This window comes from Phyllobates terribilis, unplaced genomic scaffold (genome assembly GCF_046119375.1).
Source record: "Phyllobates terribilis strain yellow unplaced genomic scaffold, ASM4611937v1 Scaffold_3__8_contigs__length_932513732, whole genome shotgun sequence".
NCBI lineage: Eukaryota > Metazoa > Chordata > Amphibia > Anura > Dendrobatidae > Phyllobates > Phyllobates terribilis.
In genome coordinates, this window is record NW_027362763.1 from 375,515,078 (window position 1) to 375,539,036 (window position 23,959).

The window sequence follows — 23,959 nt, forward strand, 5'->3', positions numbered from 1 at the left end:
GTTATGATTTTGGTGCACGAACAGTTATCGAACATAACCTCGAACAGCCGAATTTTTTTCAAATCGTTCGTTTTCGCCGAACGGCTCGAACACCGCCCAAAACAGCTCGAATTTGAGATTGGCGAACAGTTCGAGTCGAACACCGCTCATCTCTACTACAGATCACAATGTGGCTCTCATTCGGCCAGGTAGACATCACCATTGAAGTAGTTTGTTTGCAAGTACTTTGTTTTTCCTATATTTTTTTTACAAATCCTACACTTTTCATATCTGATATAAGAATACCAGAATTCTGGTGATTTAGGATGTGGTTTTCTGACATCATTTCTGACATCATTGTGTCACTATAGAAAAGCCATGAGGTTGGATAAACTCAGAGACGCATAAGATACATAATTCATCTTTCCTTTATTTGCATGAATATCATTACTATTTCTTCTGTAAATGATTATTCCACAGTTTACATTTTCTATTCTTTATTTTCAGAAGATTTGTATATAGCTGTCATTATAATTATACCAAAGTGTCACTGTATATTTCAATAATAACATATAGAAGAATAATTTACACTGATGCCTAGTTTTGTATTGCCGCTTATATGGGCATCACAGCTGATGAATTCGCTTTGGAAGGACCAAATCCACATAGAAAGGTAAGTTTGATTCTTTATACTGGGTAAGTATAATCATTTCTTTAGTCAAGCTAAAAATAATACTTTCCATTAAAAAAAGTTATTTTTTCTTTACAATTTACTAAATAGTATAAAGCTTTCTGTTCCCTTATGGTAAAATATCACTTATTGATTTTATAAATATATTTTAATACAACTGATGTTAGGGGAATAATACATGACAGTACCTTAAAGCAGATATTATTCAATACAGTGTATTTTGTAGGTACTAGCCGCTAATATTTTGTTTTCCCATATTAATCTACTGACAAATTATGCGATTGCTCAACCTGTTACTACATCTAGTGTCATTATAGGAAATATCATAAGGCTTATCTCACATTTTGCACCATAAATATGTTGAATTATTCTTAATATTTATATTAGGTACTTATAGGGGTTATCTACTTTTATAAACTCTTTTTTTTGCTGAGAAGGTTCAACTATTAAAATACCTAAAAATGAACTTTCAGGAATTTGTTTCATTAATCTGCAGTGCCACCGCAGGGGAAATGAGGTATTACACAGATCCAACTAAAATCAATAGGCTGACTGTGTAAAGCATGGAAGGGCTAGGTCCTCCAGAAAGCGAGAATGAAAATTTGTAGACACCTTAGTATTTAAGCTGATAATATAAGTATGATATTGTGTTATTTGCCTTATAGGACTCAAAGTCAACAATATAGTGAAAGAAGCCTTATAATTTCAACCTTTGTGAGATTTGTTTCTTTAACTCCCAATTAATAAACTTAGTCAAATAGCTTATAATTCACTTGTCAATCACCAACAATCTGTCGTAATTACACATTTCTGTGCTGCTCCGCATAATATATTTTGTTGCAGGGGGTTCTCCCTGTTCGACTGAAGTCTCCACACTGCTGACAGAGGTAGATAGAAGTGTAGAGGGGTTTAACCATAGCTTTCTGTATGGTTTTAGTAGAAGCATGAGAAAATGTAGCTTTAATTTGCATGCAACTTTCCTGCAAGTGCTTTCTGGTCAATCTCTAACCCTGAAGTGCTGGGTCTGTGCAGTAAGCGCTCCATAACCTCTTACCTCTGCTGGTGCCTCCATACAGGAGCCTGTGGCAGGCATCTCTCAAGAACAGACGGGAGGGATGGTGGAGAGCTTACTGCACAGATTCATGGGCACTTCAGCATTAGAGACCCCCCCATAGAGCAGCTGATAGAGCTCTGTGTGTAAAATTAAAGGGAATCTGTCAGCTGTTTTTTTGCTATGTAATCTGAGAGCACCATGATGCAAGGGAAGAGAGCCTGATTATAGTGATGTGTCACTTACTGGGCTGTGTTCTGCTATTTCAATACAATCAGTATTTTATCAGCAGGAGATTATCACTAGAGGACAAGCTGCCTCGTGCCTCCTAGTCCAACCACACCACTAGTGAATAGCAGTTTTCTCTTACTATACAATATACACAGAAGGCTATGGTGTGGGCAGCTTTACACAGCCCAACAACTGAACTCTGCTAGATCTGCAGCAAAGACAATTGTGCTGCTATCATAAATGCTGTAACCAATAAACTAAGTGACACATCCCTGGAATCAGGGTCTCTGCTCATACCTCATGCTGCTGTCAGATTACATAGTAAAAAAACTGATAGATTCCCTTTAAAATTGCAATTCTTTTTCTATCATGCAGCTGCTAAAACCCTACAGACTGGTACGCTTGGACACTTCTACAAGTCTCCTTTTCATCGCTGTCAGCGGTTTTGCATAAAACTGCAGGCAGACTCCCTTTAGGGGCTGGCAGATTTTAGAATCATTTTTAGATTGCAGATAATGGACATACATGAGCTGCATGCCGGGAAAAGCTCACAGATTTACACCGATTTCTACAAGGTATAAAATCTATGTATGTGATAGAGAATACTTCTGATCATCGGAAGTATTCCTAATCTACGACCTACACAGCTCGATCCATGGATTGCTGCTTAATGCTTCTTTTACCACTTGTCTAATGCCAACTCCTTCACTTCGTTCAATTCCATTATAAAGCAAATGGACAAAGCTTTTCATTAAAGGAATATTTATTTCCATAAATCAACATTGATTTAGGAAAGTCAATACATCCTCGACCTTCTAATCCAACATTCTTTGCACAAATGGGGAATTAAAGAAATTGAGTTTATGGCATTAAATGATACTTTTGGTAAAGCTTGTTTCATCCAAATGAATGAATATGTTTCCTAAAGCACGTGCTATTAAAAGATAAAATGCCTGACATTCTAGCCCAAGATTGTCCTCTTGTATAAGGTTTTCTCCTAAGATCTTCAGTTATTCATGAGTTATTGTGGTCTCCTACACAGGTTACAGATGCTGAGGGACAACCATTAGTAGGTTTTTCATTGTAACTTAGTTCTTTTATGACAAGACCAGTTCAGGGTCTATGAAAAGCTAGTGAAAAACCTATGGGTGGGCACCGTAGTGACTGTGTCCCAGCATCTGCTCCTTGTGTAGATAGCACAGTAACTGAAGTGGCTTTTAATAGCCTACACACAAGAGGACAACTCAAGAATTATATTTCCAAAATATGTTCCGAATTTGGGAAAGAATTCTTTAAAGGGTTTTATCACTTTCATTATTTATAGGGTCAATAATAAATGTGAGATTTCTGGGGACTCGCTCAGCTGTTTATTCTACAGATCGGCAGTGAGAGCACTTGATTGCCCTTTTCCTACTATTCCTCCTCACTGTGGACGTGTTGGTGATAAGGTCCAGGACACTGGAATCTTCTGCAGTAGACATTGGTAGGTTCCCAGCAGAAAGGCCCCTAACGATCTAACGTTTATTGCTTATCCTTGTACCTGTTAAATGTTCTAAGTTGGAAACTCCCTTTAAGGGTTGGTACCATTAAAATAAAAGATATTCACATTAATGTGGGATACTTAATTTGCATACTCAATAAATAGTTTCTTAACACAAAAACCTACATCAAGCAAGGCCAAATATCCCCATAAAGATGCATTTACATAGCCATCTTTTCGGTTTGTGTTACATTAGTATATTTCTTGCCCAAAAAAAAAGGAAGAAATTTGACAAAGGGAAAATAGAAGACTTTTCCTGAAGTTTTCTAATTTCTTTTGAATGGATTTGCTCACCTTTTTATATGAAATATATAGAAATATATGGCTGTAACCTGACTGAAATTGTGACTGTGTAAATACCTCCTAGGTAGAAAAATAAATGATGAGTTTTAGAGAACAAGTTTCCTTACTTCAGCCACAGTGAAAGCAGGAGATACTCATCTTTCCAGATATCTATTTTTCTTTTACTTAGGTTTTTTATAAAACTTTATTTTTCTAACATTTTTTAGTTATCTCAATTTTTCAATGATAGATAACTTTTGTCGTATTTTGAGAAATGTAGAAGATTTTGTATGTATATTAAAAAAGATCCTCTATTTTGTAGTTTTGATATATTTGTTATTATGACATTGAAATTACATTCTTGATTTTTTCATAATTTTAATTTGCATAACTTTAAGTTGCTTTTTTTCGATTTCAATTTGCATTTTTATGTTCCGCTACTGTGAATATGTTTCATTTAGAAAGCAAGTATAACATTTTATTACATTTTCAGCCTGTTTGAAAAGTCAAGATATGGAAACAGTAATGGGAATTTAATGTCTGCATTATGAATGCATTTTTCTATCGTGCGTTTTGCAGTATTGCACCAAACCAGCATTATATTGCTTTGCAAATTCATTGGTTGTTTCTTCATTCGAGAAAGGCAATGCCAGCAATTTTATTTGCCATGAAGCTTACAGAGCACCTTAATATGGTCACTAAAAAGAAATCCTACAAAACGATTGTATGCAATGAATCCATGCCGAACGTGCTTTATTAGTTTTTACTCAGTGTCAAATAGCGCTAAATTAACTTAACACAGTTAACACTAAGGACATGTCAGGGTTAGGTTCTAAGAAAATAAAGCAAATTACCAGAATTTATTGTATATTAGTATTTATAAAATGGAGATATACTGTCTGTTATATAGTATATATACTAGAGATGAGTGGATCGCTTTATGCAATCCTGGTGTAACAGGACAAATGAACCCCTGTCCAGATTAAACTTGGGTATAATTTGACCCAGGCCAGAGTACACCCCGGGGGATACACTGTCCTAGGCCAAACTATACCCGGGGGTGCAAAATAACCTAGGCCAAACTATACCCCTCCAGGTTACAATAGAGCCCTCTATTTTATGAGCCCTTGTAAATGAGATAGAATTTACATGCCATTTTTTAATAACTTAAAACTGACTTACACGTAGTGGGAAGGTATTTGTGTTGATAATCACATGATAAAGATTGATCTTACAATGCAATTACTGGTAACGGACAACAGTCATTACATCTGAGATTACATTGTTGTCCATTAAGATCAGTGATTTTACTTTAGAATGCAATTGTAACTTGGTCATAAGTCTTGATCATAAGTTGGTTTTCTTACCCTGTCTCTGATTGGTTGAAAAGTGTGCAGATCTCTTTCTATCATACTCAGACACAAAGCTGCTTTTAATGTGTAACTACTGAGAAGTGCAGTAGGATTCTTTACCTCATTATATCTTTGTGGAAGTCTAATATTTTTACTGATTGAAGTTTTTCTGGTTCAAGTAATAAAAGTCTATGTGTTTAGAACTTTAAAATTTAAGTCAGTTATCTTCTCACATAACTTACCTGACAAACCTGAACCCCCAATAACAAGTTGGAAAATGAAGTAATTCTTGTGTATATCACTCAACACTGCTGATATCAAGGGAGGTATAATCTGGCATGAAGGGGTAAGAAATGGCCTAGGCCAATTTATACCCTTGAGTATAAATTGACCTTAGGCATAATATACCCGGGGTGTAATCAAGCCTAGGCCCCTTTAACCCCTGGTATAGTCTGGACTTGGGGTATACTTTGGCCTGTTACACCAGTCCATGATCCAGGTCAGTATTCTATGGTTGTGGACAGAAGCTGCACTGCGTTTCCGTGTTCCCCGGCACCCTGATTGATTCTCTGGCTTGGCGTGATGTCACTTGTGCAGTGTGCAGGTGACGTCTCGCCAGGCTGGCTAATTATAAGCTGAGCCTGGGATCCCAGAGGGTAAGGAAATTCGCATAGCTCCTGTCCACGGCCAGAGAAGTCTGACATTGACCAAGGACTGGGGTTGCAAGAAGCGATCCACTCATCTATAATACATACCATAGATAAATTTAAGCAGCACTTAAACTAAATACTGTACAAGAACTGTTCTACATGGAGCTTTTCATGTTAATACATAAATTTGTCACTGTTTGCTGTAACTTAAAGAGTAAATAAACTCTGGTATAGTTTTTTATATATTACTGTCCCTTAAATTCCCTGCAGATTGGTGCAGATCTGGGTACTAAGAACCCTAATGAGTATTCAAAACTCAGAAGTGTGCAGCTGTACTCCACTCTGTGTGTGCACTCCGGCAGGAGCTGTGGGTTACTGCCTCCTGACTTGCACGCTTCGGAGAAAGCGGTGGGATCTCAGGCACAGGAGCTTCTACTGATCTGTAGGTCATTTAACGGACTACATAATATAAGAAAATTGTACCAAAGTTTAGTTACAGTTTAAATACAGAGCGTTTCCAATTATAATATCTCATTCCACTAATGTCATAATCACAGGGGTCCAGGAAGTTAAAATAAAGGACTGCTGGGGCAAAACAGGTGGTTAATAGTGAATGCAGTGGCATTGAGGGGGTCAGATAAAACCTATATTTGAGTATTTGATAGAGCTGGGAAATAAAATTATTTTACAAGTGACAATCATTGCATCATTATAGTGTGAGGACATCTTCAAACTATCCACTAACCACTCTCCATATATTAGTGTTCTGGACCCTTGTAAGTATGTCATTGGGTTGAGGAAAATGATGCTTTGGGTCCTTATGTCATTAAACATTGATTAGTAGGCTGCAGCCACGATCAAACTCCAAAAATCAAATTAATGGAAAAATGACACTGAAAATGACATGGTAGCAGAAATGATTTCATTGGTAAAATTCACTTGTCAGTTTTGTTATGAAGGGTCAATAGATTAAGATTATATACAAATGTTAGGGTGATTTTATGTTTGTGTTCTTACACTACAGTAATGGAATCCTATCATACGCCTTCTTATTAGTATAATACACCTAGAAACCAAACGCTATCCCAGCCCCTAACATTTAAAATGCCTTTTAAAATTAAGATTATTTTTAACAAAAAAATCATCCAGAAATTACTCACCACATACACGCTCTAACAATACTAATTTACAAGAAAAACAATCACTTTTCATGCACCAAAATAGCCTACACCATCTTGTTTCAACTGGCAGTTCTCATTATCGTGAAATATCGGTCTAACTTATTTATTAAAAATTTTTTTATCTTCATTGTAAATGAAAAGCATGCTACAATGCCTTATGGGCAAATTATTACAATTTCCAAAGCAATATTAAGGTTTATATATATATATATATATACATATATATATATATATATACTGTATATATATGTATATATATATATATATTTTCTGATGGATCGGTTAATATTTCCCATCACTGTTACTAATAAATAATGCTTTGTCAACATCATGTTCTCCTTGATATTTCAAGCCCGAAGTTATAAAAATGGGCCAGCTGAGACAACTTAAAGAATAATATAATTACATTTTTTTTACCTTTTTTTTGTTATATTGGCCTGGTGCCTGAGAAGCAATGTGCTAATGTTGGTAATTGAATTCTCTTATTATTTCTCTATTAGTAATAAACATTTATATACTGACTGGCACTGAAGAAACTGAGCTTGCTCTGGATTCCCGTGTTTTAAAATGTGGCATGGTGATTGTACAGCAAGATACTCCTACTGTTGCCTCGGGTAATTCATCTTCCTCAGTCCATTCATTAAGATCAGGGTTGTAGGTCTGAATGCATTTCTTGTATTTCTTTTCCACTTCATTCCAGCCTCCAGCCAGGTAGATTTTACCGTTTAGTGCAGAAGCACCTGCAGTGCTCACTCCATTCTGTAGAGGAGCAACATAGCTCCACTGACCAGTATGTGGATTAAAGCACTCAACTGGGAGGACATCAACTCTCTCACCACGGCCACCAAGTTGACTACCACCCATCACATACACTCTTTCACCAAGTGTAACAGAGCAATGCCATCCTCTTGGTGTACTCAGAGCTGCCTTATCTTGCCAGATATCATTACATGGGTCATACATACAGACAGAGCGAGAGTATGCATTATTTATGTATCCACCTACGACCAAGATCTTACCATCAACGACTGAACTGGAATGGCAGCACCTTGCAACCTCCAGTGGTGCTTTCAGCTGCCACTGGTTAGTTGAAGGCACATAACACTCAACTGAAGCTAGGCAACCTTCAGAATTGCGACCACCAATTGCAAAAAGGAGACCACTGAAAACATTCAAGCTAAAATGGGTACGCTTCTGGCTCATGTTTGAAAGGTGAATCCATGTGTTGAAACGTGGGTCATACCTAGAAATACAAAAGAAAAAAAAAAGAGAAAATTAACAGAATGAAAGAGATTTTCCCTGAAAAGGGAAGGGATTGTTCTAATAAAAAAGAACTTATCAGTCTGTACCCCAGCCAGCACTACAGGGGTCTCTATCAGGTCTGGAAGTGATGATGTTATGTTCATACCGTCACCTAACTTTTAAAGTTAGTGATTGGCTGCAGATATCCCATCAAAAGTGATGATGTCCCATCTATCAGACAGCTTATCCTACAGTCAATCAGCAGTCTAAAAGGTCAGGTGACAATATAGACATGACACCATCATTGGAGACATCATCACTTGAGAGGCAGGGTTGTACCCCTTTATTGTAGGAATTGATGTGTAATAAGTTGTTGACATGTCCACATGTTATGTTGTCGAAAGTGTGTATATATATAAATATACACTGCTCAAAAAAATAAAGGGGACACTCAAATAACACATCCTAGATCAGAATGAATGAAATATTCTCATTGAATACTTTGTTCTGTATGAAGTTGAATGTGCTGACAACAAAATCACACAAAAATCATCAATGGAAATTAAATTTATTAACTAATGGAGGCCTGGATTTGGAGTCACCCCCAAAATTAAAGTGGAAAAACACACTACAGGCTGATCTAACTTTGATGTAATGTCCTTAAAACAAGTCAAAATGAGGCTCAGTATTGTGTGTGGCATCCACGTGCCTGTATGACCTCCCTACAACGCCTGGGCATACTCCTGATGAGGTTGCGGATGGTCGCCTGTGGGATCTCCTCCCAGACATGGACTAAAGCATCCGCCAACTCCTGGATAGTCTGTGGTGCAATGGAATGCAATGGTGGATGGAGCGAGACATGATGTCCCAGATGGAGGGGGCCGTAGGAGGGCAACAACCCAGCAGCAGGACCGCTACCTCTGCCTTTGTGCAAGGAGGAACAGGAGGAGCACTGCCAGAGCCCCACAAAATGACCTCCAGCAGGCCACAAATGTGCATGTGTCTGCACAAACGGTTAGAAACCGACTCCATGAGGGTGGTATGAGGGTCCGACGTCCAAGGATGGGGGTTGTGCTCACAGCCCAACACCGTACAGGACGCTTGGCATTTGCCACAGATCACTTGGATTGGCAAAGTCGCCACTGGCGTCCTGTGCTCTTCACAGATGAAAGCAGGTTCACACTGAGCACATGTGACAGATGTGACAGAGTCAGGAGACTCCGTGGAGTGTGATCTGCTGCCTGCAATATCCTTCAGCATGACCGGTTTGGCAGTGGGTCAGTAATGGTGTGGGGTGGCATTTATTTGGTGGGCCGCACAGCCCTCCATGTGCTCGCCAGAGGTAACCTGACTGCCATTAGGTACCGAGATGAGATCCTCAGACCCCTTGTGAGACCATATGCTGGTGCGGTTGGCCCTGAGTTCCTCCTAATGCAGGACAATGCCAGACCTCATGCGGCTGGAGTGCGTCAGCAGTTCCTGCAAGATGAAGGCATTGAAGCTATGGACTGGCCCACCTGTTTCCCAGACCTGAATCTGATTGAGCACATCTGGGACATCATGTCTCGCTCCATCCACCAACGTCACGTTGCACCACAGACTGTCCAGGAGTTGGTGGATGCTTTAGTCCAGGTCTGGGAGGAGATCCCACAGGAGACCATCCGCAACCTCATCAGGAGCATGCCCAGGCATTGTAGGGAGGTCATACAGGCACGTGGAGGCCACACACAATACTGAGCCTCATTTTGACTTGTTTTAAGGACATTACATCAAAGTTAGATCAGCCTGTAGTGTGTTTTTCCACTTTAATTTTGGGGGTCACTCCAAATCCAGGCCTCCATTGGTTAATAAATTTGATTTCCATTGATGATTTTTGTGTGATTTTGTTGTCAGCACATTCAACTTTGTACAGAGCAAAGTATTCAATGAGAATATTTCATTCATTCAGATCTAGGATGTGTTATTTCAGTGTTCCCTTTATTTTTTTGAGCAGTCTGTATATATATATATATATATATATATATATATATATATATATATATATATATATATAACACATCCTAGATCTGAATGAATGAAATATTCTCATTGAAAACTTTGTTCTGTACAAATATATATACACACACACATTCAACACACTCTCAAGTGCTAGCTTGATTTCTAGAATCTGCAATTACCTGCAGAAATTGCTGACTGCGTGTTTTGCTTGGTTCCTAGCATCATTCTGGTCTTCACCACCAGCAATGTAGAGAAAGCCATCCATCACTGTGACACACTGGTTAAAACTTTTAGCTGGCAGCTCTGCAAGCCTTTTCCATCCATTCTCAGGATCCCTATACAAGATCTCCCTGCTAAGAGACTTTTCTGTCAATGCTGGACGGCCTCCTACAGTTACAAGAACTCTTGTTCCTCCACGTATTTTTGTTCTTCTTGATTGTAAGGTGTTTTGATGATATGGAAGCAGATGATAATTCATGGCTTCAACCAGAAGCCTATGGCAATCTGTATCTTGCATCATTCTTGGCACTGATTGGACGTAGTTAACCAAGTCTTGAGCTGAAATAGTGCCAAATCTAATATTGCCTAAAAGACCGGAGGCATACTTTATTCTTTTTTCATCGTGATCTAGCCATTTCATTGCAATCTGGAAGGCAACAATCTCAGATGGTAACTGCAGCTCATCATCTATAAGAAGTTCATTTATTTGATCATATGTTAGCTTTAGAAACTGATCAGTTTCAGAGAACTCAATAAAGTTGTCCCTGATGAATTTTTGTGCTGCTTCTTTTGTACTTTTAAGTCCATAGGTTTCTGCAATATTAGCAACATACATGCAATTTTCAACATTGATTTCTTGCATTAAAAAGTCACAGCACATGTTTACAAGGCTGTTTATCTGAAGGGAGATGGCTGAAGATATGGTACTACCGATTGTGTACAAAGACAGAGTAATTTTACCAGTGTACGCATAGGTAATTACTGTAGCTAGACCAAGAGGAGATAAATCATTAAGATCAACTCGCTGAGTGGAAGGATCCTTCTTCAGAATGTTGTGGAAGTACTCACTGCAGGATGCCATCACAACCTTGTGGACCATGAATGATTTTGTTTTGGTACCAATGGTGAGGTCACACAGGAAACTGTCTTGTCTCATGCTGCTTAACCCTTCCATGAGATTGGTTCCATATGATGAGTCAGAAACCTCTGTGGAGATGTAACTAAAGCCATTTCCCCCATCAATTAAGCCACTAATCCCATTGAGTTTACTTAGTGGACCATCTTCTACGATGATGGTCATCTCGTTAATTTCTGATTTGCTTTTCTTGACATTCTTCTTTTTTGGTGCCATGACTGCAATACAAGAATCACAGCCAAGACTTTCCTGTAAGATAAAAATTAATAACAATTAGAAATTTATATTACAATGTAAATAAGAAAAATAAATTAAGCCTTAATAATTTTACATTTTTATAATATATATTAGATAATCCAATATGCTAGGAATTAAAAAAAAAAAATGATTAAGAACTCATAGTTCGAAAAGCATTTGCTGATGTCCTCCTAAGGTTGTTTTAAAAACTTTTTTCATGACCTATTAAAGTTACTGATTTTAGAAGATTCGCTCAGCTGGATTTCCCTGATTTCCTACTTATCCTCCCAGCCGCACTGCTGACTCTGTGCTGCAATCTTCTACATGGGTGAGCTGATATCCATTTTTTCTCTTTTGCATTATCCACAAATGGCGAAAACATGGAACAGTGGTCAACCTTCCCAGGAGTGGCCAGCCAACCAAAATTACCCCAAGAGTGCAGCAACGACTCATCCAAGAGATCACAAAAGAGCCCACGACAACACCCAAAGAACTGCAGGCCTTACTTGCCTCATTTAAGGTCAGTGTTCATGACTCAACCATAAGAAAGAGACAGGGCAAAATGGCATGCATTGCAGAATTCCAAGACTAAAACGACTGCTGAGCTAAAAGAACATAAAGGCTCTCCTCAGTTTTGCCAAAAACATCTTGATGATCGCCAAGACTTTTGGGAGAATACTCTGTGGACTAACGAGACAAAAGTTGAACTGTTTGAAAGGTATATGTCCCATTACATCTGGTGGAGAAGAAAAACTTAATTTAAGAAAAGGAACATTATATGAACAGTAAAATATGGTGGTAGTAGTGTGATGGTCTGGGGCTGTTTTGCTGCTTCAGGACCTGGAAGACTTGATGTGGTAAATGTAACCATGAATTCTGCTGTCTACTAGGGTTGAGCGAGTATGTTCTGTCCGAGTATACTCGGGCCGAGCTCCGATTATTTGTAGCTGCTCGGTGATATGGTTGAATCACTCCCGTGTGCATGATTTGCAACTGTTTGACAGTTTTATTACATGTGAGGAATGTGTAAGAAATAGACATTCCTCACATGTAATAAAGCTGTCAAACAGTTGCAAATCATGCACATGGGAGCGATTCAACCATATCACCGAGCAGCTATAAATACTCGGAGCTCGGCCCGAGCATACTCGGCAAAAGGGTTAATAGAACATACTCGCTCAACACTATTGTCTACCAAAAAATCCTGAAGAAGAATGTCTGGCCATCTGTTTGTGACCTCAAGCTGAAGCACACTTTGATTATGCAGCAGGACAATGATCCAAAACACACCAGCAAGTCCACCTCTAAATGGCTTAAGAAATACAAAATTGAGACTTTGGATTGGCATATGTGACAAGCAGAAGTAGTGCTGTTGCTTCAAAAGCATCCAGCAACTGTTACAAATAACACAAGCACAGGAGACAGGAAGTGTTGTGATTCAAAAGCATCCAGCAACTAAAGGGGTTAACACAGTCACAGGAGACAGGGAGTGCTTTAGCAGAGCCCCAGGGGGATTGTGGGGAACTTGTTATTGTAGTTTGGCTGAAGAGAAAGATGGTGTGTTATCTGTATCTGACAGAAGGCAACTGAACAGGATTCAGATCAGGAGAGAAACTAAACATAGGTCAGATAAACGCCCTGAACTAACAGTGCAGAGTATTAATCGGACAGGAAGATAAGTACTGGAAGGAATTGTGTCACAGAGATCGTCTCCCTCATCAAACCCACCCTCCATCTCCATGCAGGATAAAGAATGCTGTGTACTATTGTGTCCTCGTGAAGGAAAAGCCTGTGGTTGTGTTTTTCATAGAAGTGTGCTGCAAAGAGATCTAATCTGTGCTGAATTATGCTACTGAAGAGACTGTAACACTGTGCCTTGTGAAGAAACTACTGTATTGTTACTGGAGCCTGTTGCTCAAGAAACTCAGACTGTACTGTAATGAAAATTGTTGCTGTAATATCCCTGAATTGCACTGGCAGTTCTTCAGATTAAATTCCACTGTTAAACTGTTGAAAAAGACTCTTGTCAGATGTGTCTGGTCAGCAATTGAATCTATGGTGTGCCTTAGAGAAGCTGCAGCCCATGGTCGCCCTGAGTAATGGTTCCCCCAGGATTCCAACGAATTCATGAAACCCATCTTGCCCTGTCTGAACCTAGAGGCGTGCGTGTAACATATAGTCACAGTCTTGACCTTAATCCGATTTGAGATGCTCTGGCATGACCTTAAAAAGGCGGTTAATCCTCGGAAACCCTTCATTGTGGCTGAATTAAAACAATTTTGCAAAGATCAGCGGGCCAAAATTCATCCAGAGCGTTGTAAAAGACTCACCGACAGTTATCATAAATGCTTCATTGCACTTTGGATTTCTTTTTCCCTTAGTAATAAAGACCTTCATTTAAAAACTGCATTTTGTGTTTACTTGTGTTATCTTTGTCTAATATTTAAATTTGTTTTGTGATCTGAAACATTTAAGAGTGACAAACATGCAAAAGAATAAGAAATCAGGAATCAGGCAAAACACCTTTTTACTCCACTGTACATCACTATAGACTGATGTTCTGAGGTGTATCATATGACAAAGAGACTACTTGAATGATTGATGTTGGTGGCTCACCATCTGTAGATGCACGCTGTGCTGAATGCTCTCTGTGCATCATGATTGTGACGCTGTGTAAAATGATCTGCACGTCAGGTGACTATATGCACCTACACATGATCTCCTATATGCGTCACTACTCTGACGCCCTATCAGATGATTACCTGACACGTTGATCAGATGACCATTACATGTGACGACAATGCATAATATGCACACTCGATGCTATGGTATACCCTCTATGCGCACGTGCAATGCCAGATAACATTCCCAAGTGCGCATGAATTAGCGTGCATGCCACACATGGTAAGTCTACTACAATAATTATATGCTTAGTCATTCTATTTAAACTGCACCTGTAATTGTCTTAAATGGTTGTATTTGATTGGTCAAATGTGCCTTAAATCAGTGACTCACCTCTCCACCAACTACCGCTGACGAAGCATTTGCGAAATGCGCATTGGGTCCTTGGTGGGTGAGTAAGTAATTTAAAATGTTTTTTATATGATTACCTTATGTTCTCTTACTTGGCAATACTTCTTACCTTATACAGTTGTGCTCAAAAGTTTACATAACGTAGCAGAATTTTTCCTTTCTTGGCTTTGTTTCAGAAAATATGAATGGTAACAAAAAACTTGTTCTCCACTCATGGTTATTGGTTGGGTGAAGCCATTTATTGTCAAACTACGGTGTTTTCTCTTTTTAAATTTTAATGACAACCAAAAACACCCAAATGACCCTGATCAAAAGTTCACATACCCCAGTTCTTAATACCGTGTATTGCCCCCTCTAACATCAATGACAGCTTGAAGTCTCTTGTGGTAGTTGTGGATGAGGTTCTTTAATTTCTCAGATGGTAAAGCTGCCCATTCTTCTTGGCAAATAGCCTCCAGTTCCTGTAAATTCCTGGACTGTCTAGTATGAACTGCGTGCTTGAGATCAAAAGTTCACATAACCTGGTGATTTAGGCCTGATAACTTGCACAGAATTTAACACAAATGGGTTTGAATGGCTACTAAAGGTAACATCCTCACCTGTGACCTGTTTGCTTGTAATCAGTGTGGGTGCATAAAAGCTGAGTTTTTGGGATCCAGACAGACTCTTGCATCTTTCATCCAGCCACTGACGTTTCTGGATTGTGAGTCATGGGGAAGGCAAAAGAATTGTCAACGGATCTACGGGAAAAGGTAGTTGAACTGTATAACACAGGAATAGATACAAAAAAAATCCAAGGAATTGATAATGCCAGTCAGCAGCGTTCAAACTGTGATTAACAAATAGAAAATCAGGGGCTCTGTAAAAACCAAACCATGGTGAGGTAGACCAACCAAGATTTCAGCCACAACTGCCAGGAAAATTGTACGGGATGCAAAGAAAAACCCACAAATATAACCAGCTGAAATTCAGGACTCTGAAAACTAGCGGTATGGCTGTATCAAAATGCACAATAAGGAGACACTAGAAGAAAAATGGGCTGCATGGTCAAGTTGCCAGAAGAAAGCCATTACTGCGCAAATGCCACAAAGTATCTTGTCTACAATACGCCAAACAGCACAGAGACAAGCATCAAAACTTCTGGAGCACAGTAATTTGGAGTGATGAGACCAAAATTGAACTTTTTGGCCACAACCATAAACGTTACATTTGGAGAGAGGTCAACAAGGCTTATGATGAAAGGAACACCATTCCTACAGTAAAGTACGGAGGTGGATAGCTGATGTTTTGGGGATGTGTGAGCTACAAAGGCACAGGAAACTTGGTAAAAGTTGAAGGAAAGATGAATGCAGCACGTTATCAGCAAATATTGGAGTCAAATTTGCACTCATCAGCCTGGAAGCTGCGCATGGGACGTACTTGGACGTTCCAACATGACAACGATCCAAAACACAAGGCCAAGTTGAGCTGTCATTGGCTACAGCAGAACAAAGTGAAGGTTCTGGAGTGGGCATCTCAGTCTCCTGACCTCAATATCATTGAGCCACTCTGGGATGATCTCAAGTGCGCAGTTCATACTAGACAGTTCAGGAATTTACAGGAAATTGAGGCTTTTTGCCAAGAAGAATGGGCAGCTTTACCATCTGAGAAATTAAAGAACCTCATCCACAACTATCACAAAAGACTTCAAGCTGTCATTGATGTTAGAGGGGGCAATACACGGTATTAAGAACTGGGGTATGTGAACTTTTGATCAGGGTCATTTGGATGTTTTTGGTTGTCATTAAGATTTAAAAAGAGAAAACACCGTAGTTTGACAATAAACGACTTCACCCAACCAATAACCATGAGTGGAGAAAACGTTTTTTTTGTTATCATTCATACTCTCTGAAGCAAGGCCAAGAAAGGAAAAATTCTGCCGGGGTATGTAAACTTTTGAGCACAACTGTACGTATACATGTTCACTTACTTTAGCTGAGTATGTATCATTACTATAAATTTACTATGTGATTTGTCTATCATTTAGCATATGTAGCACTTATATTATACCACTCTATTTATTGTGGGGTCCCCTCAGCCACTCTACCATTATATGCACTTTTGTGCCTGTATTTTGGATTTTTATGGAATCTATTTTACCATTTAATAAAGTATATATCTTTTTAAATTTACTAAGATGACTTTAGTCCTTGCATTATTTTTCTTTATGATTTATATTTAGTTGATAATGCCTTTCGGGACACTGCACACATACCAGGGGTTATTTTGCAGTTTTTTGATATTCATGTGGTATATATGTAGATACATCAATATAGACGGAGGTTCTGCACCAACTGAGGTGTATTATGTGTTATATATGTAGATACATCACTGTAGACTGAGGTTCTGCAGCAGCTGCTGTGTATTATGTGGTGTATATGTAGATACACATACACTCTTGCACACACAAATTACTATAGACTTCACTTCACAGTACTCATATGTCAGAGTTGATGTGGAGACATGTGAAGATCTATCACCACTGTGGATGTAATGTGGGGACAAGTGAAGCTCTATCATCACCACTGTGGATGTGATGTGGAGACATGTGAAGCTCTATCACCACTGTGGATGTGATGTGGAGACACAAGAAGTTCTATCACCACTGTGGATGTGATGTGGGGACTAGTGATGAGCGAGTATGAACTGTTAACCCCTTTGGCGAACATGCCTGTTTGGTAGGCAGTCCCTGAATGTGTCACAGGTGTTTAATAGGTTTGAAACATGCAGCTGTGGAGACACTTACATTAATGTCGAGCACGCCGCAGATACTCGGTGAGCACCCGAGCATAGGTTAACAATTCATACTTGCTCATACACATGAAGATCTATCACCACTGTGGATGTGATGTGGGAGACACGTGAAGCTCTATTACCACTGTTGATGTGATGTGGAGACATGTGAAGCTCTATCAACATTGTGGATGTGATGTAGGGACATTTGAAGCTCTATCAACACTGTGGATGTGGTGTGGAGACATGTGAAGCTCTCTTACCACTGTGGATGTGATGTCGGGACATGTGAAGCTCTATTGTGGCACCCTGCTACTACAGGTACCACAGGACCCAAAAGGGTGCATGGAAGGACTTCTCCACAAGAGGCCCTCACTACAAACAGACACCTCCACCCTTCCACCTCATACCACCAGAGGGAGCCCTGTTAGGGATATATATACTGGAGGGTGGAGTTAGGCAGTCAGAGAGTCTCTCAGTCTGAGAGAGAGTGTGCTGACACTGAGAGCAGTGAAGACGCAGTACGTCTGCTGCTGTGCTGAGGGCCCCGCGTGTGGCCGAGGCAAGGAGAGAGGAGAGAGGAGTTGAGGGGGCAGAGGAGCATCACAGGCTCACCCCAAGACACAAGCCGGACACCGGGTCTGCACCTACAGGGTTCTCTACACCCAGTAGGGACAACCTGCATACCAGGAGGCATCCAGACCCCTGGTCATCCTGAAGCTACCAGCAATAACAGGACTAGGAACCACGAAGGCCCCGGCGTCCAGGGATAGTGGTTGCCAAGGAAAAGTCCTACTACCAAGTGGTCAGGTGAGAAAGCAACACAACATAGAAGCTAGGCCAAGTTCCAGGCTGGCTAGAAGCTTAGAGAGAGGAAGACACGGATCAGGAGGCCTTATACCCGCTCACTGGGGAGAGTCCTGAAGTGCACCCTTCCTAGCAAGTACCCTGGACCATACCTGCCGTTACACCAGTAAAGGTACTGAAGTGAATCCCCCTGTGTGCGTGTCCGTCATTCCCCCTGACCCGACCGGGCCATCTCTCACCTGCATCCCTTCTATCAACCCTGCCCCGGGGGCCCGCTCCCCCTGTGGGGAGCAGAAATATCCCAGCTGCCATCCCGTCACCCCGCAGAGGTCTGCAGCAGCGCTGGTAACCATTACCAGAAACCACAGGTGGGGTCACGAGACAAACAGTTAAAAAAAACCTTTTAAAGAGTGACCCAGAGGACGGGCCCGGAAGCCGACTGCCGTGATATCCTACAAAGAAGGTAAAGGCCCGGGTACCGAGTCTCCCCCATATATCCCCCTGGGCGAGACACTATCACCACTGTGGATGTGATGTGGGGGACTTGTGAAGCTCTATCATCACTGTGGATGTGATGTGGGAGCCATGTGAAGCTCCATCAACATTGTGCATGTGATGTGGGACATTTGAAGCTGTATCACCACTGTGGATGTGATGTGGAGACATGTGAAGCTCTATCACCACTGTGGATGTGATGTGGAGACATGTGAAGCTCTATCACCACTGTGGATGTGATGTGAGGACAAGTGAAGCTCTATCACCACTGTGGATGTGATGTGGAGACATGTGAAGCTTAGTGATGAGCGAGCATGCTCGCCACTGCTCGGTACTCACCCGAGTATCTCAGTACTCGAGATGTTCGGAGCTCGCCGAGTACTTGCGCGATGCTCGGGCGGGAGCTCGGGTCCCCGTCCTGTATGTTTGGCGCTATTTAGAGCGCCAATGAACATGCAGGCATTGCCTGCCACTCACTGTAATGCTGCAGCCATGTTGGTTGTGGCATTACAGCGATTGCCCAAATCGATGGGAACAGTGCTCAGTAAAACATGAAAAGCCAGCAATTCATCAGCAGCATACATCGGTACCCGACAATTTAGAACAGAAAGAATAGAGCATCACACATAGATTAGATAGATAGAAACATGTCAGTCGCATATATAATAAGTACAGTGACAGTTTTGGCTACTGTACTTGTCATTTAGTGTTAAAATAAAGGATTTATTAAAAAAAAAAAAAAATTGGCGTGGGGTTCCCTGTAATTTTAGTCTCTAGCGGAGGTTAAGCAGACGGCTGGGGCAGATGTTTGAAGCCAGGGAAGGGGGTAATACCCACAGAGCTTCCCGGGCTACTAATATCAGCCCCCAGCTGAATACCTAGCCTTTACTGGCTATTAAAATGGGGGACCCAAAAAAAATGATGTTGGGTCCCCCTATTTTAATAGCTAGCAAAGGCTAGGCAGACAGCTGGGGGCCCCCTCCCAGGCTAGAAGCACCAGCCCTAAACCGCCCCAGAAGTGTTGATGTTTTTTTTCACTTTCACTATGGGGTTAGTAATGGGGGCGTCTTATAGATGCCTCCCCATTACTAACCTAGGCTTGATGTCAGCTAGCATTATAAGCTGACATCAACCACGGCCCTATTACCCCACTGCCACCGCTACAGGGCAGTGGGAAGAGCGAGGCTAAGTGCCAGAATTGGCACATCCTATGGATGTGCCATTTCTGGGGCGGATGAGGGCTGGTGTTTTTAGCCTGGGAGGGGGCCAATATTCATGGCACCCTTCCTGGGCTATTAATATCAGCCCCCAGCTGTCTGCCTAGCCTTTGCTAGCTTTTAAAATTGGATGGACCCCACGTCATTTTTTTTTGGGTCCCCCAATTTAATAGCCAGTAAAGGCTAGGTATTTAGCTGGGGGCTGATATTAGTAGCCTGGGAAGCTCCGTGGGTATTACGCCCTTCCCAGGCTTCAAACATCTGCCCCAGCCGTCTGCTTAACCTCCGCTAGAGACTAGAATTACGGGGGACCCCACATAGTTACATAGTTACATAGTTTATAAGGCTGAAAAAAGACAAGCGTCCATCCAGTTCAGCCTATTTCTTGTGCACTGCAGCTATTCCGCAGCGTTGATCCAGGGGAAGGCAACAAAAAACCATGTGGTATAGGCCAATTTACATCATTGAGGAAAAATTCACTTCCCGACACCAATCTGGCAGTCAGATTAAATCCCTGGATTAATTAACTAAGCATAAGATGTAATTTTATTGTTCTCAAGAAAGGCGTCCAGGCCTCTCTTGAACTCTTTAAGTGAGTTGGACATCACCATTTCCTCTCCCAGAGAGTTCCAGAGTCTCACGGCTCTGACCGTAAAGAATCCCCTTCTATGCTGGTGCAGGAACCTCCTTTCCTCCAGACGCATAGTGTGCCCCCTCGTCTTTGTCACCATCCTTGGTATAAACAGGTCATGGGAGAGATCTCTGTACTGCCCCCTGATGTATTTATACATGTTTATGAGGTCTCCCCTAAGCCTTCTCTTTTCCAACGTAAATAGGCCTAATTTTGACAACCTCTCTGGGTATTCTAGTCCCTCCATTCCCTTTATTACCTTAGTCGCCCTCCTTTGTACCCTCTCTAGCTCCAATATGTCTTTCCTGAGCACCGGAGCCCAGAACTGTGCACAATATTCTAAGTGCGGCCTTACCAGCGCTTTATACAGAGGAAGAACAATGTTCTCATCATATGCCCCTATTCCTCTTCTGATGCATGCCATGACTCTATTTGCCTTCGCAGCTGCTGCCTGACACTGGGCACTCCAATTTAATTTGCTATTAACCAAGACGCCCAGGTCCTTCTCCATGTCAGATTTCCCCAACGGTTTCCCATTTAATATGTATGGATGACTGCTGTTTTTCTTTCCCATGTGCATGACCTTACATTTATCGGCATTGAACCCCATTTGCCATTTTTTGGCCCAACTCCCCAATTTATCTAAATCCTCCTGTAGCTGTGCCCTATCCTCATCTGTATTAACTACTTTACAAAGTTTAGTATCATCTGCAAATATTGCTATTTTATTATGCAACCCTTCTGTAGCACCCTGAGGATTCGGCTGCTACAGGGGTATTGCACCTCAACCCAGAGGTGTGATATTCCACTCCCGGGTAAGGAAGGAGTGTGGAACTGAGCTCAGATAGACTGCATGCACTACATACATCCCATTCCAGAGGAGCAGGCCGACGGTACTCCCACTTAGAAATGTGCAGGTACAACCGAGCCTGTTCCTGGCTGGAGTGGGAGGGGGGTGGTACATCCCATGTAGTGTAGGGGCAGATAGGGGGAGCAGTCTGGGTAGTGATAGGAGCTCATTGGGTGCTGGTCACCTGAGCTCACACATAGAGGGATATATAAGGAGGGCACCAACTTAGATCAGGGTCAGACGCTGAGAACAAGTCAGTTGGAGAGGAGAGAGAAGGAAACAGCAGCCCTGGAGAGAGAGAGAGTGGAGCAGAGAAAGACCCAGAGGGGGAAGACTGAAGGGACCCAAGAACCCAAATTAGAGCACCGGGTGAGGAGTCAGCAAGAGGGTACCGGAACCCAAGCTGGTGGGGGCAAAGACATTCCCCAGCCAGAGACCGGAGACCGTGGGCAGTGTCTGTCACGGTCACCCACCACATTCACCCCGAAGGCACACCACATGAAGGGTCAGGGAACCCAGGGCCAAGGGTGTCCCAAAAGAAGGCCCGAGGGAGCTGGACCTAGGTGGATCACTGGTGGGGACGGCTGAAGAAAGGACAGAGGGAGAGCTCAGGGCCACGCTCTGGACTTGTTTGGGGGTTGGCTGGATCCAGGACCTGGTGGACGCAGCACGGCTCGGGTGGTCACTAGCAGCTGGAGTGACCAGTACAACATCTGCAGTAAGTAAACACCCTTAACTGCACAACCCGAGTCTGTCTTCATTGCCGGCTGCACCGCACCACCACAACCCCCATCCTCTGCGCCTGTCCCCTCTGAGGCTATACCCCTCCCGTTGGGGGTTATCCCACCAAGCTGCGCATCCACCATCAGCCTCAGCGGACCCTGCTGCAGCGGCGGCCACAGTGACCGCATCACAACGGGTGGCGTAGTCGACACAAAAGAACTTTCGTAACATCTGTAAAGCTGCCACATAACACTGAGCTTGACGCCCTGGGCACGGGACCGGGTCACAGCCGCTCGGAGACTACAACCCCCCATCTGATCCGGTGCCGGGTATTCCCCTCAAAAAGGAATATGTCCCAGGGGGCGCGTCACTTCCACTAGAACATTAATAAATATATTAAATAATATAGGGCCCAAGACAGACCCTTGAGGCACCCCGCTAGTAACCCTGACACACCCTGAGCTTACTCCATTGATAAACACCCTCTGCTTTCTATCACTCAGCCAGCTATTTACCCACTTGCACACATTATCCCCCAGACCAAGCATTCTCATTTTATATACCAACCTTTTGTGTGGCACGGTATCAAACGCTTTGGAGAAGTCAAGGTATACAACATCCACTGACTCTCCCCGGTCCAGCTGTGAGCTCACCTCCTCGTAGAAGGCTATCAGGTTTGTTTGGCAGGAGCGATCCCTCATGAATCCATGTTGATATGGAGTAAGACAGTTATTATCATTAAGATATTCTACAATAGCATCTCTAAGAAATCCTTCAAACAATTTTCCCACAACAGACGTTAAGCTGACTGGTCTATAGTTCCCAGGGTCACTTTTAGACCCCTTTTTGAATATTGGTACCACATTTGCTTGGCGCCAGTCTAGTGGGACAGTCCCTGTCCATAAAGAGTGCTTGAATATATGATACAGCGGCCTGTCTATCACATTACTTAATTCTTTTAGTACCCGGGGGTGTATGTCATCTGGGCCTGGTGACTTGTCTATTTTGATATTATTTAGGCGTTTCTGAACTTCCTCCTGGGTTAGGTGGGTGATATTTAGCGGAGGGTTTACTTTATCACTCTGCATTTCCTCCGATAAATTGTTTTCTTTTGTGAAAACAGTGGAGAAGAAGCTATTGAGTAGGTTTGCTTTACCACGCCAATTTTTTTTTAATAAATCCTTTATTTTAACACTAAATGACAAGTACAGTAACCAACACTGTCACTGTACTCATTATATATGTGACTGACATGTTTCTATCTATCTAATCTATGTGTGATGCTATATTCTTTCTGTTCTAAATTGTCGGGTACCAATGTTATAACTGTATGCGACTGCTGAATTGCCAGCTTTTTTAAAGAGACGGGTGCGTGAAAATCGCTGGGCACTAGTGTGTTCCGAGTGCCCTGCTATGTTTTTCATGCACCCTCCTATATACCCTGCCTGCCTGTCGGCCGATATATTCTGCCTGCCTGCCTGACATGTTTCATTGAGCACTGTTCCCATCGATTTTGGCAATTTTTGACCTTCTGCAGACCGCCGGTGGGGGGACGGCCAGAAAATGCTCGAGTTTCCCATAGACTTACATTGGGCTCGTTGCTCGGGTCGAGCACCCAAGTATCATGATGTGCTTGACCCGAGCTTCGAGCACCTGAGCATTTTAGTGCTCGATCAACACTATTGAAGCTCTATCACCACTCTGGATATGATGTGGAGACATATGAAGCTGTATCACCACTGTGGATGTGATGTGGGGACACATGAAGCTCTATCACCACTGTGGATGAGATGTGGAGATATGTGAAACTCTATCACCACTGTGGATGTGATGTGGGGACACGTGAAGCTCTATCACCACTG

The 23,959-nt window shown here is 41.9% G+C and overlaps 1 protein-coding gene across 1 annotated transcript in view; it reads right to left on the reverse strand.

Annotated features, from left to right (window-relative positions):
• Positions 1-395: 395 nt before the first annotated feature.
• KLHL31 (kelch like family member 31) overlaps positions 396-23,959 on the reverse strand; it is a 36,774-nt gene continuing 13,210 nt past the window's right edge. The window contains exons 2-3 of the mRNA XM_073675415.1: positions 10,377-11,581; positions 396-8,200 (exon numbers count right to left, since the gene is read on the reverse strand). Of these exons, the coding sequence (XP_073531516.1) occupies positions 7,468-8,200; positions 10,377-11,548 (1,905 nt within the window). The 5' untranslated portion in view covers positions 11,549-11,581 and the 3' untranslated portion in view covers positions 396-7,467. The remainder of the gene's footprint in view (positions 8,201-10,376; positions 11,582-23,959) is intronic.